Raw genomic sequence first — 15,420 nt, 5'->3', positions numbered from 1 at the left:
TCCCATGAGGCGAACTGAGGCGGCCACCTCAGGGGCCAGACTGGGGGGGGGGGGGGCACTAGAGTGTAGAAAATTGTGTCTGCTGCTGGTGCATCTGTATCCTCTCTGCTCTCGATGCACAGAGCTGGAGGAGCGCTGTGCAGGAGGAAGGCGGGCACAAGAGACGTAACGGTCAGGCAGGAGAAGGGGCACAGGGGCATCACTTGAGCTCCCCGCCTCAGGTACCAAAATGTTACGGGCCGGCCCTGTGCGCGGCAGAGGCTCTGCTGACGGCAGGCCGTAGCGTGAGGTCGTGGGCTAAGCGCGCCAGTGGTTCACATGCCGATGTGCCCTCCTCACCTTTCCCCAAACTCGGGGCTTGTCTCTCTCCCCGGCTGCCCTTGGTCCAACAAAAAGTTTTCCTCTCGCCCACCTTGTCCCCTGGGGAGGCTGGTTTTACAGGGGGGGACTCAAAGACATCCATCAACATGGGCATCTGTCAGAGTCTGCATCCTCAGGGTGGGGACCACCCTGCACACCCAGACCCCTGTGCCTCCCATGCACCCCTCTTCTCCAGCTCCCTCCCTCCTCATCCTCCTCCCCCTTCCTCCCGCTGGCCCCCTCTTCGCTCTGCTCTCAGCTTGGCCTCGGGCTTGTTTGCATCTGCATCCCCCTCGGGGTAGAGGGCGTGGGGGGGGGGGGGGGGAGCGGAGGGGCTAGAACTACAACTCCCAGCCTGCCCCGGGACCGCACCGGAAGGAGCCCCTGAGCGTGGCTATAAGGGGCCGGGACCAGCCCTTCACCTCTTAAAGGGGCCGCGCCGGCTGCAGACGCCTGTCCTGCGGGAAGCGGTGAGGAGCCGGGGCAGGGGCGGTCTCCAGAGCGGGGGGCGCTGGGGTAGGGGGGAGGCAGCCATGGCCAGAGTGGGGGGAGAGGGGCGGGAACCGTGGGGGGGGGGGGGAGAAGGAGGAACCATGTGCAGAGGAGGGGAGGGGGGCAGAGGGGAGGGGAGTGGGGGGGGGGGGGGGGCATGTTGGGGGGGGTAGGGGAGAGGGGAAGGAACCATGTGCAGAGGAGGGGAGGGGGGCATTGGGTAAGGGAGGGAACCATGTCCAGAGTGGGGGGGGGGGGGGGGGTGGAGGAGGGGAGGGGGGCATGGGAGGGGGGCACTGGGGGGGGGGTGAGGGGGGAGGGGGGGGGGGGGGTGGTGGTGGTGGTGGTGGGCAATGTTCCCTCTTAACGTTTTCCATCCATGTGTGGAATACATTTTGTTATGTGCACCCAGGCATGTGTGGATGTGCACTGCCAGTAGAAAACCCATGCTGGCGCTGTGGGCGCTCTGCTAATCAGCTGGGTGGCACCTGACTCTCTCTTGGGTGGCCATGCAAGCACCCAGCTCCCAGGCAACTCTGGTGGGGGGGGGGGGCTGTTCTCTTTTCCAGGGGGTGGGGCAAATTCTGTAGCTTCTCCAGAATGTAGCGCCCCACCAGTGCTCCGCTCCCAGCTGGCCTCTGGGTGCGGGATAGGCAGCCTGTAGAAATAGAAGCCGAGCCGCACAGCTAGGAACGAGGCCAGAGAGATGCTGTTACTGTTCTATTGTCATTGCTCCTCCTGTGACTAACAGGGGAGTCCCTGCTTGGCTCTGCCTTTGAAACCTGCTCTTGGGTGGGTGCCCCTTCCCTGTCCATAGCATGGCCAGGAGTGGTCCCTGCTAGGGAGGGAATTGTAGAGTTGACTAACCGGTCAGCAAAAGCTTAGAGGTTAGTGCTATAGACCTGGCTCCGTCCTGGCTTGCGCCGGATTCTGGACCTCCCCCTGCTGTGACTCTGCATTTAAAGTGTATGAGGAGCCAGGCGGGCAGGTAGCCCGGCTCAGTTCTGGCTCATTCTAGGTCTGGGAGATCAGACGCACACCCCCAGACGGGGCGGCTGCTGCTGCTGTATCGGAGGCTACTGTGCGGGGCGACAGGCAGCCGGTTTGTGAGGGGAGCTGGTTTTTAAACTGGCTCCCCTCACTGACCAGCTCCCGCCTGGCACCCCACGCTGCTGCCTCCTTGGGAGTAGGGCCGGATTGTACTGGCTGCCGGCCCCTACCCTGGGGACTATAAAACAGTCGAGTATCATAGAATCATAGAGCTGGAAGAGACCTCAGGAGTCATCAAGTCCAGCCCCCTGCCCAAAGCAGGACCAACCCAACTCAGCCAACCCAGCCAGGGCTTGGTCAAGCTGAGACTTAAACACGTCTAGGGATGGAGATTCCACCCCCTCCCTAGGGAACCCAGCCCAGCGCTTCCCCACCCGCCTCGGGAAATAGTTTGTCCTAATCTCCAACCTAGGCCTCCCCCACTGCAACGTGAGTAACCGATAAGAATTCATGAGGTTAAACGACTATTCAATTAACCGATATTTCACATCCCTGGTCCCTACCAGGTGGCAAGTTCTCTTTCGTTATTACAATTCCAGCCCGCGAAACAGGCTGGCCAGGTTAGTGGAGTCTTGGATGTTGCTTTCCAACAAACAGCTCCCTGGTTCTCCCCCACCGCAACTGCAAAGCTATGGAGCAAAGGCCAGAGTTCTAGTAGCTTTGGGGAGGGGAGGCTGCCACAAAGGGGGCCCTCCCCCGCCCCTGGTTCATGCTGGGTCCGGGGGCTACCCCCGCTGCAGCTCTGCATTTTAAATGTAGTGCGAGCCAGGCTGCCTGCCGAGCCGCAGCGGGGGTAGGTCCTGGACCTGGCGTGAGCCGGGACTGAGCAGGCCTTCCCTGATCCACTAATCGTGTAGTGGATAAAAATTGTATTGACTACGTGATTAGTGAATTACCCGCCTCTTAACAGCCTTTGTTTAATTCAGAGCTGATTCTGAGAACCTAGTCCCAGGTGTTGAACTCTGTAAGGGTACGTCTACGCTAGCTTGTTAGTTCGAGCAAGGTAGGGTAATGAGGGCAAGCGGAGTTGCAAATGAAGCCTGGGATTTAAATATCCTGGGCTTCATTTGCATGTTCCCGGGCACCGCCATTTTTAAATCCCCCTTAGTCCGAACTCCGTGCCCGCAGCTACACGCGGCACGGAGTAGGTAGTTCGAATTAAAGATCCTAATTCCAACTACCGTTACTCCTCGTGGAATGAAGGAGCAATGAAACTGGATGTGCTCTCTTCTTTTCTGCCAAGCCAGCCCCAAAGATTTTCTTCGGTCTTGCCTAGCTCTGTGCGGGGACTGGAGTCTCGGTATCCCAGTTACTGGGGGAATTGGGAACTGGTTAAATGAGGCTGGACCAACACCAGTTTAGCGGCGCAGGTAAAAACCAGTGGGGATTTCTAGACAGAAGTGACCTGTCGGCCAAACCCCGTGTGTGGGCTGCAGGAAGAGAGTGTGCGGGTGGTGGAAATTTTTATTCAGACCGTTTAAAAAAAAACAACAACAAAAAAACCAACCCAGGGATTTTGAAACACTTACTCAACAAACACTTGGGAGGCAAACACACCCTGTCAATTGAGGAGGAAAAAGAGGAGAGACACCCCCCCCCCTCCCCGCAGCAAACACTTAAGTCATTTAGGAAATTCTCCAGCAAAAGAACCAATCCAGTTGTCTTTATTTTTTAAGGCACAAATAAGCCACTTCCAGAGAGGCCGGCCAGGCTTCTTTTCTAGTTCAGGACACAGCTAAGGCCCAGCCTGTATGCAAGGCTGAATTAGTTGAATTTTAATTTGATTTAAAATACTGATTTAGCGAAACAGTGAAGACCCCCTTAATCAGCGTTGCCAGCTGCAACTGTTTAAAAATCATGAGATCAGGTTAAAAATCCTGAGGCTTAAAGTGTGTCTGGAAGGGTTATGTTTTTAAGCTTCCTTTTTTGACGGCTGCTGCATCTTGAGTGGAGGTTTTCCAAGAACTATCCACAGTGACTCCAAGATCTCGCTGAGCTAATTGAGTTCCCCATCGCTTTATATGTCTAGTGGGGAGGATGTTTTCCAATGTGTGTCACTTTGCCTTTGTCAACAATGAATTGCCTCTGCCATTGTGTTGCCCAGTTGGTGAGACCCCGTCTGAAGCGTTGGACTGGAGCAGTTTTGTATCTGCAGCAAATGTAGCTGCCTCGTTGTTTATCACGTATGAATGTGTTGAATAGGACTTGGTCCCAGCACAGGAAACGCACTCGTCACCTCTCGCCAGCCTGTTTATTCCTTCCCTTCGGGTCTCCTGTTCTAATCAGCCCACGAGAGGGCCGTCCCTCTTCTCCACTTCCTTGGCCTCCGCACCCTGAGTGACCAATCTCCCAGAGGGCAGGATCAATGGGGAGGAGGGAGATAGGGCCGTGATGTCTCTGGCATGGGGCGGCGAACGGCCCACCCAGCTGTGGGACTGAGCAGGGGGAAAACAGGGAGCTCTGCTGGAGGGGAAGGGGGTACAGAATCTCTGCTGGGGGAGATTTGGGGACTGTGGAGGGCAGGAAGGAATGGGGGGGTCCCTGTAATAAGTGCAGGCACCTGTCACTTGGATCTGACTCCTCTAACTGCGGGTCTGTTTGGTTTTGTCTGGACAGATGATTCCCTCTGGGCTCTGGCTGTAGGATGTTGGAGAATCAAGAGCAAGAAGTAAGGCGCTCGGGAGTTTCTGCCGTCTTCTGTTCTGGCTGGGGGGGCTGGCAGGTTGGGGGACACAGGGAGCCTTTGAAGTCTGTCAAAGATCGAATCGTAGTGGTGAGTGCGTTAGCGCTCGCTAAGCTGGTGCTACGCGTACGGGGAAGAGGAGGGGATCCCTTAGCTGGTAAGCAGGGCTTGTGGGGGTACTGTTGGGGTGCGCAGGGCAGGAGTGGTCTGCATAACACAGCTCCTGCAGTGTGAGCCTTTAAGGGTAGGAGGGGGATGGGAGATCTCTAATTTGGCGAACCCCAGGTCGAATGAAGCTCAGAGTGATTTGGACCCTTTACCCTTCCGAATCCGGTGCTCCCAAAATTGTGTACCCAACTTCTCCAGGGCCTTGTCTATGCTGCCCTGGTATAGGTGCTGCGGGCTCCATCTCTCGGGGCTTGATTTAGTGGGTCTAGCAAAGACCTGCTAAATTGAGCACTGATTGCGCTCCTGTGGACTCTGGTCTGCCACTGGGTGGAGAAGAATAAGGGGAGTCGGGGGGGGGGAGGGGGGAGTTTCTCTTGTGGTAACTCGACTGCAGAGACCCTACTTGTGTAGCTAGCTGGACGTTGCCCCCTTGTGTGGACCTGGCCCAAGGCAGCAGCATTGGCCCGAAGGTGCCGCTCTGCTGGGGGTGGCAGGAAATGCGGAACAGGCTGCTGTGCGTGGCTGTTGGCAGCATCTCCGTGGAGTGAGGCCTCGCGTCTCTGCCCTCAGGAGCTGACCACGGTGCGTGTTCAGGACCCTCGGATCCAGAACGAAGGCTCCTGGAATTCCTACGTGGATTACAAGATCTTCCTGCACGTAAGCACCGCGCGGCCGTGACGCCGACTCTGCCCCGTGGCAGCCGCCCTCCGGCCGGTTCAAATCCCAGCGCGCCCCACTCGGCCTCTCCTTGCTTGGAGCCCGATGCAGCCGGCGCTGGGGGAGGGTGTCGCATGGGGCCTCGGAGGTGGGAGGGCCCTGTCTGCGCCGAGGTTAACGATCCCACGAAACGGATCCTTGGCCGAAATCCCGTTTTGTCGTTAACACCGTCTGATCCCCTACCGCTGCAGAGGCGGCTGCGTTGCGCTTGCTCGGCACTGGGCCGTTAGCTCTGCTTTACCTAGCCGATCCTTCGGTCATTTCCCGGAGGGAAGCCGCCTCTGCGGGCATCTGTCTGGTCATCACAAGTGATTACATGGCAGTAGGGGAGGTTCAGGTTGGTCATTAGGAAAAACTTCCTGGCGGGGGAGGTTAAATGCTGGAATAAATTGCCTAGGGGGGTTAGACACCTGTCAGGGCCGGTCGCCTGGGGCAGCAGGGCCATATGGGAAGAATGAGCTGGCATCTGCCCCCCCCCCCCGCTGCCCCCAGGCACCCTACAAGAAGCTGCCTCTGACCTTTCCCCTCCTCTCGCGTCTCCTTTCACAGACCAACAGCAAAGCCTTCACGGCCAAGACGTCGTGTGTGCGCAGACGATACCGCGAGTTCGTGTGGCTGAGGAAGCAGCTCCAGAAAAACGCTGGCTTAGTGTAAGGGGGTGAAATTCCTCCTTGGCCCCCTGCACCCCGACCCCAGCATCCCCTGAGCCTGGCGGGGAGGGGCTCCTGGCCCTCCGGAGGAAGCCGTGTAGGCAGAGGAGAGCTGGGGCTGTACAAACGGGCCCGTAAGACTTGGGATGGGTGGGGGCAGCCAACCTCCGACTCCTCCGTGGGGTGGGGAAAGTCTGGTGGCCCGGGGGCCAGTCCTGCGGGGCTGGAGTGAGCAGGTGCCCAGCACCAATGTAGCTGCCTTGAGTGCTGCACCTGAAGCGCTCGCCTCCTTGGAGACTGCCCTCTCCTTCCCCCGGGTGTATCCTGCCTGCTGGAGCCGGGCTCGGACAGGCGACTAGCGCTGGGCCCGGGGGCTCCCCCCTCTCCGAAGGGCGGCGCTGGGTGAAAACGCTCGGCTGGTTGCATGAGCCTGGTCCCCTCGTGCCGCGACATGGGCCCTGCAGGCACCGAGCTGTGTCCTTTCTCTGCTCCCGCAGGCCCGTCCCGGAGCTGCCCGGGAAGTCGACCCTCTTCGCCGGCAGCACGGATGAGTTCATTGAGAAGCGGAGGCAGGGGCTGCAGCAGTTCCTGGAGAAGTGAGTGGCGGGGGGGCAGCTCTCCGACTTGGCCGTGCAGCCCAGAGCCTCAGTGGGGCGGGGCTGTTCCACCCCAGAGCTCTGCTTCCCCGCAGGACAGGAGCCTGCCTCCTAGTGCCGGGCGTGTGGGGCAGCTGGGGAGGAGCGTTAGCACCAGGGAGCCTGGAGCCATAAGAGCGTCCAGACTGGCTCAGACCAAAGGTCCATCCAGCCCAGTGTCCTGTCGGCCCACAGTGGCCAATGCCAGGTGCCCCGGAGGGAGTGAACAGAACAGGGAACCATCCCGTGATCCCTCCTGTCGCCCATTCCCAGCCCTTGACAGACAAAGTCTCGGGACACCCTCCCTGCCCATCCTGGCTAACAGCCATTATGGACCTATTCTCCATGAACTTTCCTGGTTCTTTTTTTGGACCCTGTTGAAATCCTGGTCTTCACGCCCTCCTCTAGCAAGAAGTTCCACAGGTTAACAGTGCGCTGCAGGAAGAAACACTTCCTTTTGTTTGTTAATGTGCTACCCGTTCGTTTCCTTGGCCGACCCCTAGTTCTGGTGTTATGGGAACAAGTCAATCACTTTCCCTTATTCACTTTTTCCACACCAGTCATGATTGTATAGACGTCCATCCTGTCCCCCCGAGTCTCCTCTTAGGGTGGAGGTCTCAAAGGTCCAGAAGGGGTGGGGGGAGGATGGAAATGCTCCGGATCATTTTTAGCAGGGCCCTTCCCTGCCCGTGTTGTGTCCCAGCCCTGGGGGCTCTGGCCCGTTCTGCAGTGACCCCTCCCTGCCTGTCTCTCTCCAGGGTGGTGCAGAACGTGGTTCTCCTGTCCGACAGCCAGTTGCATCTCTTCCTGCAGAGCCAGCTGCCGGTGCCCGAGATCGAGGCGTGCGTGCAGGGCCGGAGCCCCCTGACCGTCACGGAGGCCATCCTCCGCTACGCCATGTCCAACTGCGGCTGGGTGCAGGAGGAAGACCCCCGCCCTGCTCTCATGGCCGGGGCAGGACTCTCCGGCAGGTACCGGAGGGGTTTGCCGCTCGGGGGCTGGCGTAGCTGGAACTGGGCCAGGACCCAAGCCCCTTCCTCTTCTGGGCGCAGATCTGTGCTTGCCAGCCGGCAAAGCGGGGAGCCCGCCACAGCCTCGCTGGGCACGTGGCTAGGGGCCTTGGCGCCGCTTCGCCGCCGCTCTGCCCAAGAGGGATGGAGCTCGAGTTCCCACGATCCCCAGCCCCTCGGAGCCCGGGGCTCGTCCCGGCCGGCTCTGGGTGTTCTCTCTTCTCTCCTCCCCCCTCCCTTCCCGGCAGACAGAGCACGATGGGGGGGGGCGATCAGTCCTGGCGAGGCTCTGCCCAGGCCCAGCAGAGATTTCTCGTGCCCCCCCAGGCCGGAGCCTTCCCCCCCCTTCCCTCCGTGTCCGTTTGGGGCCGCACCGACAGATCTCCCCCCATCTGAGGGCTCTGTGCCGGGGCCATGCGGGTGGAGGGGGGGGGCACAGGTGGCTGGCTCTGCAGGCTGCACCTGTCCTGCTCTAGGACCAGCTGCGGAGGAGGCTCCACGTGGAGAAGAGGCAGGGAAAGGGAAGGGGGAGGGGCAGAAAGGAAGCTGCTCTCTCCCCTCCAGGGAAGCAGAATCGGGGGAGGCGGGGCCCCATTGCTCAGGTGGGGCCAGCTGGAGGGCGCTGGGGTCCTAGCACCGCTGGCTGCTTGGTGCCGGCCGTCCCGGGAGCTGGGGGAGGGTGGAATGAGCAAGGGGCTGGCGCCCTCCTCTGCCCCCCCAGCTGTTGCGCGGGGCGGGCGGGGGTGCAAAGCCAGGCCCGCCTCTTGCCTTGAGCCCCCTCCTCCATCCGCCTCTCCTGCTCCTCTCCCCAGCGGCGCTGGTCTCGCAAGCCCCCCTGGCCGGAGCTCCCTGGACGCCCCGTTGCCCTGGAGCGACTTCGGCCTGGAAGACGACCCCTCGGACGGCCTGGCCTCTCCCACGGAGCCGCTGGCGGCGGAGTGAGCCGGGGTGCCCTGCCGAGAGACTGGGCTGGCAGCCGAGGGCTCCCGTGGGTGCGCGATTGGGGCCGGGCACGTTCGGCCTCCCCGCCCCTCTGCCCGCAGCTCGCGCCCACTTCCTGCCCCCGGCTTGTCCTGGGAGGGGTCCGGGGCTGTGAGAAGGGAACCGGAGCTTAGAGCCGGAGTTGATTCTCCCCAAGGGGGTGTCCTGCTCGTGGGCGGGGTGGGCAGCTGGAACACAGAGCCAGCTCGCTTCGTCCCTGGGAGCCGGGGGGCGGGGCAGGGGCGGGGGGTGCACAGATCCTGCCTGAGATGTTTCCTGGCTCCCTCCTTGCCCGGCAGCAGCCTAGACCTGGGGCTTTGTAGCATTTCCCGCGGAGAAACCGGCCGTGTGGGACCAGCAGCCTGGACCCCGCCTCCTGGCTCGGCTCGGCATGCGGCTGCAATCCCCTCTGCCGGGGAGGGGCGCCAGGAAGCGGGGGTGGGGGCACGTGTTGTGGTGGGACGATGAGGCCAGAAGGGGGCTCCCCTCTCGGATAGGACCCCCAAACCAGGGCTTCCCGGCCGGAGAGCGAAGCTTTGGGGCTAGCCCAGGCCTGCCAGAGCTTCCTAGCCAAGGGGGGAAGGGGAGGCAGGTGAGCCCCCGAGGCAGCCAGGGGGCAGAGCAGGACAGAGGCCAAAAGTCCCCCAGTCGCCAACGGGCAGCTCCCACCGGGGCCTCTGCTCTCGGGCCGTCGGCCCCGTTTACCCTGCGGCTCCCTGCACCTTTCCACCAGCCCCTGCTGGCGTCACGGCCGAGCCCTGGGCCGGGAATAAACGTGGGCTGCACGAGACGCTGGTGACTTCTCTGGCGGAGAGGGAGGGGGGGGCAGTCATGGATTGCGGGGGGTAGAGGGGAATAATGGGGCTGCTGCATCGGTTTAAGCAGCGGCCGTGGGGCAGGGGGAGGCACCCCAGAGCCGATCCCTGCGCCGGTTGCATTGGCCCACGGCTGCTGTGGGGGAAGAAAGGGCTTTTCCTGCTGCCCAGCCTGTCCGGATCTGACTTACCTCTGGGGTGGCTCTCGGGGAGGGGGGGGCTGCCGGACGGAGGGGTCTGGCTCTGTGGGGCAGGTTGGCGGCTCTGCCGGGCATGAGCCTGCGTCTCTGGCTCCGTGGGGCGGGAGAGCGGCGCTAGCGGGTTTTTGTACGGCGGGATCCCCGGGGCGGGGGCAGAAACCATTGCAGGGGAGAAGCCGGCCGGTAGAACGTGTGGGGTGCACGCATGTAGCGTGGGGCAGGGAGGGAAGGGGCTGGCGGAAGCTGCGATGGAGTCTACCAACCCCTCCCCAGGGCTGACCTTGCTCCCGGGGGCTCAGAACCAGCATAAGCTGGCACCCGGGTGAGGGGCCGGGCCGGGCTGTAGCCCAGCGCTCCGGGGAGAGGCGGGGGCTGGGGGAAAGGCAGGAACACAACCCATGATGCGTTGTGAGGCTGGACTCGGTTTCCCTCCCAGCACTTGCTGGTGGAGCCGGGCCCCCTTGGAGGTGCCTGGTTTGTCTCCTGCGGGGGCTGGGTTGGCAGGTGCCACCGGGGCTCTTGGGGTGTTGCTGCCGGGGCTGGGTGCAGCGCCCCCGTAACGCGGGGGGCAGGCGGGTTCCCCCAGACCCTGGGGGGTTGAAGTTTTTCCGTGCCCCTGTGCGACGTGGGGGTGTGGGGGGGGGGTGCAGCCTGCAGAGGCGAAGCTAAAATGTCACACGAAGTTCATTTAAAAACCCCGACAGATGCTCCCGAATGGGGGCTGCTCTGCCGATTGGTTGGGGCTGCCTCATGCATATTCATGAGCGCACAGCTCCAAATGGTGCAGCTGGGAGGCCAGCTGTGCCTACCGCTCAGCTCTCGAAACTTCCAGCCTGGAGCAGGCTGGCTCGGCTCCCCAGCCCCAAGCGCCAGGCCGGCCCACTGGGGCTCCCCGGCCGAGCGCTGCCCTGGGGCTTGCCCCTCCACCTGCACCCCCCCCCTTCCCTCCCAAGCTGGCTGGGTTGGCCGCAGCCTCCTCCCTTTTCCTGGGGCGGCTCCCCTCCCCTCCCCTCCCCTCCCCTCCTGCCTGCTGCTTCACCTACTCTCCCCCCCCCCCCAGAGCTGGCTGCAGCTTGGGGGCAGACAAAACGATTTCTAGAGCCGCTGCCCAAGCTCTGTGCTAATTATCAATCCTGCCGCAAACGCACCTCCCTTGGCCGGGGGGGTGGGAACTGAATCCCTGGGGGGGGGGGTTTCTTTGGGGTTTGAGGGCTGCTGACCCACAGAACCCCCCCAAAATACCTCACTGATGTGGCCCCCGTATTCCCCTCACCCAGCAGAGTTCTGGGGGAAGGGGCCGGATGGATAGATTGTGTGGGGCCCCCCCATAATCTGGTGTGGGGCCAAAAATGAGGGGGTTCAGTGTGTGGGAGGGGGCTGTCTGGAAGGGGGCTTGGGGGGGTGGGTGCAGGGATGGAGCGCCAGCGCTGGCTGCCTAAGGCTGGGGGGGGCGGATCTGGCCCCGGGGCGGCACCTGGGAAGGGTGGGGCATGAGCGGTGCAGGAAATGGGGGGCAGGCCCGTCCCTCCGCCGTGGCTGCTCCCGGGGTGGCTCGTTCACGCTCGGTCCAGCCCTCGTGCCGGTCGGGGGCGTTGGGTTCCCGGGGCTGGCGAACGTTCAGCCCGGCCCCCTGCAGACGTGGGGGCCTGGGCAAACAAATTACAGCACATGTACCTCCCCCCAGCTCTAACCGCCCCCCCATCGCCTGGCCCAGCCCCAGCCGAATTCCAGCCAGGTGCCACCTGCTGCCTCTGCCGCCGGCGTTTCACCTGCCCACGGGGAAGCTGCTGCCCAGAGCCAGCTGGCTGCCGTACAGAGGACTCCCCAGCCCTACAATTTAGTGCTGAGACGGTGGGGGGCTGGGCACCGCCCCCCCCCCCCCCCGGCCCTTGGCCAGGGACCTAGTTACCTGGAGCAGAGCTGAGCTAGTCCCCCTCTCTTCTCTCCCCCACCCACCCCGCAAAGTCTCCTGTGTGCCAGGCCGCAGAAAGTGCCCTGCTTTCAGTTCCAGCCCCTGCCACTTTTCAGGAGCAAATGGGTCACCACTGCGCGCTCTCGGGTGGAATCACAAGGGCTGTGTGTCCTAGGCCCTCTACTGCTAATGAAGAGTCTCCTAGCCCCCCAAGAAGTGGGATGGGGAGGGGCCGTGCCGAGGGAGCGGGAAGGGGGAGTCCTTGCTGGGCCGGGGAAGAGCCAGCTGGGCCCGCGTATAACGTGGGGAGCCGCGGTGCTGGCTGGGGAGTTCTACGTGTGCTCTGCCCGCTCACGGCTGAGGCGGTCCATGTGCAGCCCACGCGCTCTAAGCCCCTCGTGCAGACAGACCAATCACGGCGCGCAGAGGGGAGGGGGTCCTGGGGACATGGCGGATGAACCCAGGCATCCTGGTTGCCCGTGCCCCTATTCCTCGGGCTGCCAGGCAGTGCTGCTCCCGCCCCAGGCTGCAGGGAGAGCAGGGTCAGGTTCTTTCGTCAGTAGCTGCTGCTCAGATCACCCTACCCCAGGGAGGTGTGAGAGTCGCACCTGCTCCACCCAGCAGCCCAGCTCTGCCCCCATTAGCGCTGAGCAGCCATGAAAGCGTTAACAAAAGCGTAAAGTCGTTGTCATTAGGTTTCAGAGTCGACGCCCCATTGAGCTGAATGGGGACCATGTGCACCTGCGTGACCGAGCTGGGCTGCCTGCAGACTCAGGCAGACCGGGGCAGAGATTTGCGCGGACGTTCAGCAAAAGCAACCCGCCATCCAACCAAGGATCAGCTCACCCGATTTCCCTTCCTGTCTCCCCCGCACTCTTCACTGCCTCTGGGGCCCTATGAGGCTGCTGGCCCCCCCCCTCCTCCCTGCGGAGCATCACGCCGACACCTGCCAGCAGGGAAAGGCCAACACAGCCGCAGAATCGCTGCACCCGGCTGCACCAGGAGGCACAACTATGTCTCCAGAACAGCTGTTCAAAAGGGGGAGGGGACCTGTCCTTTTGAGCCCTCCCAGTGCGTGATACGAGGCAGCCAGGCCCTGCTTAACCCGCTCCCTGTGCAGCGCCCCCGTAGCAAACGCCTGTCCCAGCAGCAGCACACGCGCCAAGCCTGCTAGCGACCCGGCTTCCCCCCGACCCACAGGCCCTAGCTCCCTGGCCCGGGGCCCTGCTGGGTCTACCAGGCCTTGCCCACCTCTGCTATGCGTTCCCTGCCATGGACACAGCAAACCGGCCCGGCTAGGAGGGGAACAGGCAGGACGCCCCTTATCCACGTGGCCCCAGCTTACCAGGACCCGGCGGGGATGGGGCAGGGGGTTCCTCCAGCCCAGCTGCTCTGCAGGTCCACTCTGGGCACCTTGGGAGCTTACCAGGCAGCCTGTGTGTCTCCTGCTGGTGCACAGCTGCCCATGCCTCGGTGCACAGAACAAAATTTATTCCACACATGGATTAAAAAAAAGAGCGGGCATGTGGCGCCGTAGTATCAGTATTGCCATTACTGGCGCATCTACGTGCCCAAGGCCTGGAGCAGCCCGCCCTCTCCCCATGGTGGCAGCTGTTGCATCGACACTGCCCAAAAAGCAGGTCCCAGGTGGGCCATGGCCCCACGGCTCCCTTGTCTCTGGAGGGCGTGGTGGTTCCAGGAGCCCCGGGCATGGGACCATCTTGTGGGTGCTCAGCGAACGCCCCCCCCCAAACCTGGTCTGTGCTAGCGCGAATGCGAGGGGCTCTGTGCCCCGCAGGCGCTGCCCCCCCAACCCCACATGTGCCCCACACTCAGTCAGAGGCGAGGAACTTCTGGGCCCGCTACAGCAAATCGCCTGCCACCTCCCCCAGGCAGGATCGCGCCCCTGGGCGCCGGAGCCACCCGAAAAGTCTGTCGGCACCTCACAGCTCTGGATGTCAGCCCTTAGCCCAACCTAGCCCAGGTGGGCGTGCAAGGTCCAGCCCCACCCGGCCCCCTGGCCCGGAGGCCCCCCCACTCTGCCCCCCCCTGCTCCTGCGAACGGGCTCGGAGCGTTTCGGCTCGTCGCCCCGCCGGAGCCATGGCACCTCGTGGCCGGTTTCGGCCACTCGCTCGCCACCCCCAGGTGCTCGCCTCCCACCCCATTGGCGCGCTCAGCCCTGCACGCAGCCCTCTGCCCTGCCCGCTGGGGGGGCGGGAGCTGGGGGAGACGGCTGGGCTGCCCGGTGGGGCGGGGCCGACGTGGCTGCCAGGCACAGCTGGCTCCTCCGGCGTTTGGCCCTGCACGGTGCAGCAGGAGCGGCTGGCAGCAGGCACGAGCCGCCATCTGCGCCCCAGGTCCCTGCCTCCGGCCTGGCTGCGGCTGCTCCCAGGCCTGACCCACCGCCCGCTCCGGGCCGCGGAGACTTTCCTGGGGAAACCGAGCCCCTGGCACCAGAGGGCACTTAAATACCCGCTTAAGGCCGTGCTCCCACTGGTGGGCTGGGCTGGAACCGGCCAATGCCGCCCTGAAACGGGCCGGGCCCCTGGCAGCGTCAGGGCGCAGGGTCCCCCTAGGCAGCGGGCGTCAATTCCAGCAAGGCAGGCGGCTTCCCCCCCTTGGCCCGAAGCTGCGGTGAACAGTTAGCTACCACCACCTAGTGGCACTTGGGGGGCACAGCCTCTTCCTGCCTCCCCCGCCCAGGGGGTGGGACGGGCCAGGCCCTGGCTGGCTGCACTGCCAGGTTATCCACGCCGGGCGCGTCGCCCCACAGGTCAGCCGCGTTAGAGGTGAACCCGCTTCCCCCGGGCTGTGTCTAGACTGGCCAGTTCTTCCGGAAAATGAGCCGCTTTTCCGGAAAAACTTGCCAGCTGTCTACACTGGCGGCTTGAATTTCCGCACAAGCACTGACTTCCTACTGTAAGAAATCAGGGCTTCTTGTGGAAATACTATGCTGCTCCCGTTCAGGCAAAAGTCCCTTTTGCGCCAGAGGGCCAGTGTAGACAGCTCAGATGTTTTCTGCAAAAAAGCCCCGATTGCGAAAATGGCAATCGGGGCTTTTTTGCGCAAAAGCGTCCTGCCAATCTAGACGCTCTGTTCCGAAAATGCTTTTAATGGAAAACTTTTCCGTTAAAAGGATTTCTGGAAAATCATGCCAGTCTAGACGTAGCCCCGCTGTCCCGCCCTCCTTGCGACACGAGGGCGCCGGGAGTCAGAGGGCGACGTCCTCCCGCGCCCCGTTATTTCGCCGTGACGCCGAAGCCACGGCTGGCAGTGTCGCTGCAGGCCACGTTAGTTCGGCATCGCGCCCGTGATCCCGCACGACCGCCGCTGGGTGGGCACCCCCGGAGCCTCCCCAAATAACTCTCGACATAAGCTCAGTCCCGCTGCACGTGCAGGCCTTACAATGTCGACATAACGGGCTCAGGAGTGCGGAGGCTGCCCTTGTTCTTTTGAAATAACTCCCCGGGGTAGACAGGCCAGGCTGGGGGTGGAAGCTCTGTTGTCCCCCAGAGGGAGGAACGGCAGGGCCAGCCCGGCCTTCCAGCCCCGCAGCGGAGCGGAGGGAAAGGCCGGGCGTGGGCCGCCTGCATTTACTGAGCTGGGGTCCAGCAGGGCCGGAGGAGGACGGCCGCTTCCAGCGTTGTGTGTCCGCCTGGCCCACGACCCGCTCGCCGACTCCCTCCGGCTGCAGACAGAGCCGGGGACTGAGCCTCCAGGGAAGCAGAGAACCAGACCCAGGGAGA

The 15,420-nt window shown here is 63.0% G+C and overlaps 1 protein-coding gene across 3 annotated transcripts; it reads left to right on the top strand.

Annotated features, from left to right (window-relative positions):
* The first annotated feature begins 739 nt into the window (after positions 1-739).
* SNX11 (sorting nexin 11) lies at positions 740-9,536 on the top strand. Of its 3 annotated transcripts, none has more exons than XM_075911308.2 (7): positions 740-830; positions 4,519-4,570; positions 5,324-5,410; positions 6,020-6,120; positions 6,618-6,716; positions 7,514-7,726; positions 8,578-9,536. In XM_075911308.2, exons 2-7 carry the CDS (start codon positions 4,547-4,549, stop codon positions 8,705-8,707), a joined length of 654 nt encoding a protein of 217 aa, XP_075767423.2. In that variant the 5' UTR covers positions 740-830; positions 4,519-4,546; the 3' UTR covers positions 8,708-9,536. The 3 variants fall into 3 exon arrangements, with proteins under 3 accessions (XP_075767423.2, XP_075767422.2, XP_075767425.1); XM_075911307.2 differs by having other exon boundaries at positions 5,165-5,410; XM_075911310.2 differs by lacking the exon at positions 8,578-9,536 and having other exon boundaries at positions 5,165-5,410; positions 7,569-7,707.
* Positions 9,537-15,420: the final 5,884 nt, after the last annotated feature.

This window comes from Pelodiscus sinensis, chromosome 29, assembly GCF_052426305.1.
Source record: "Pelodiscus sinensis isolate ZL-2025 chromosome 29, ASM5242630v1, whole genome shotgun sequence".
NCBI lineage: Eukaryota > Metazoa > Chordata > Testudines > Trionychidae > Pelodiscus > Pelodiscus sinensis.
This window is presented reverse-complemented; position numbering and strand designations above follow the sequence as displayed.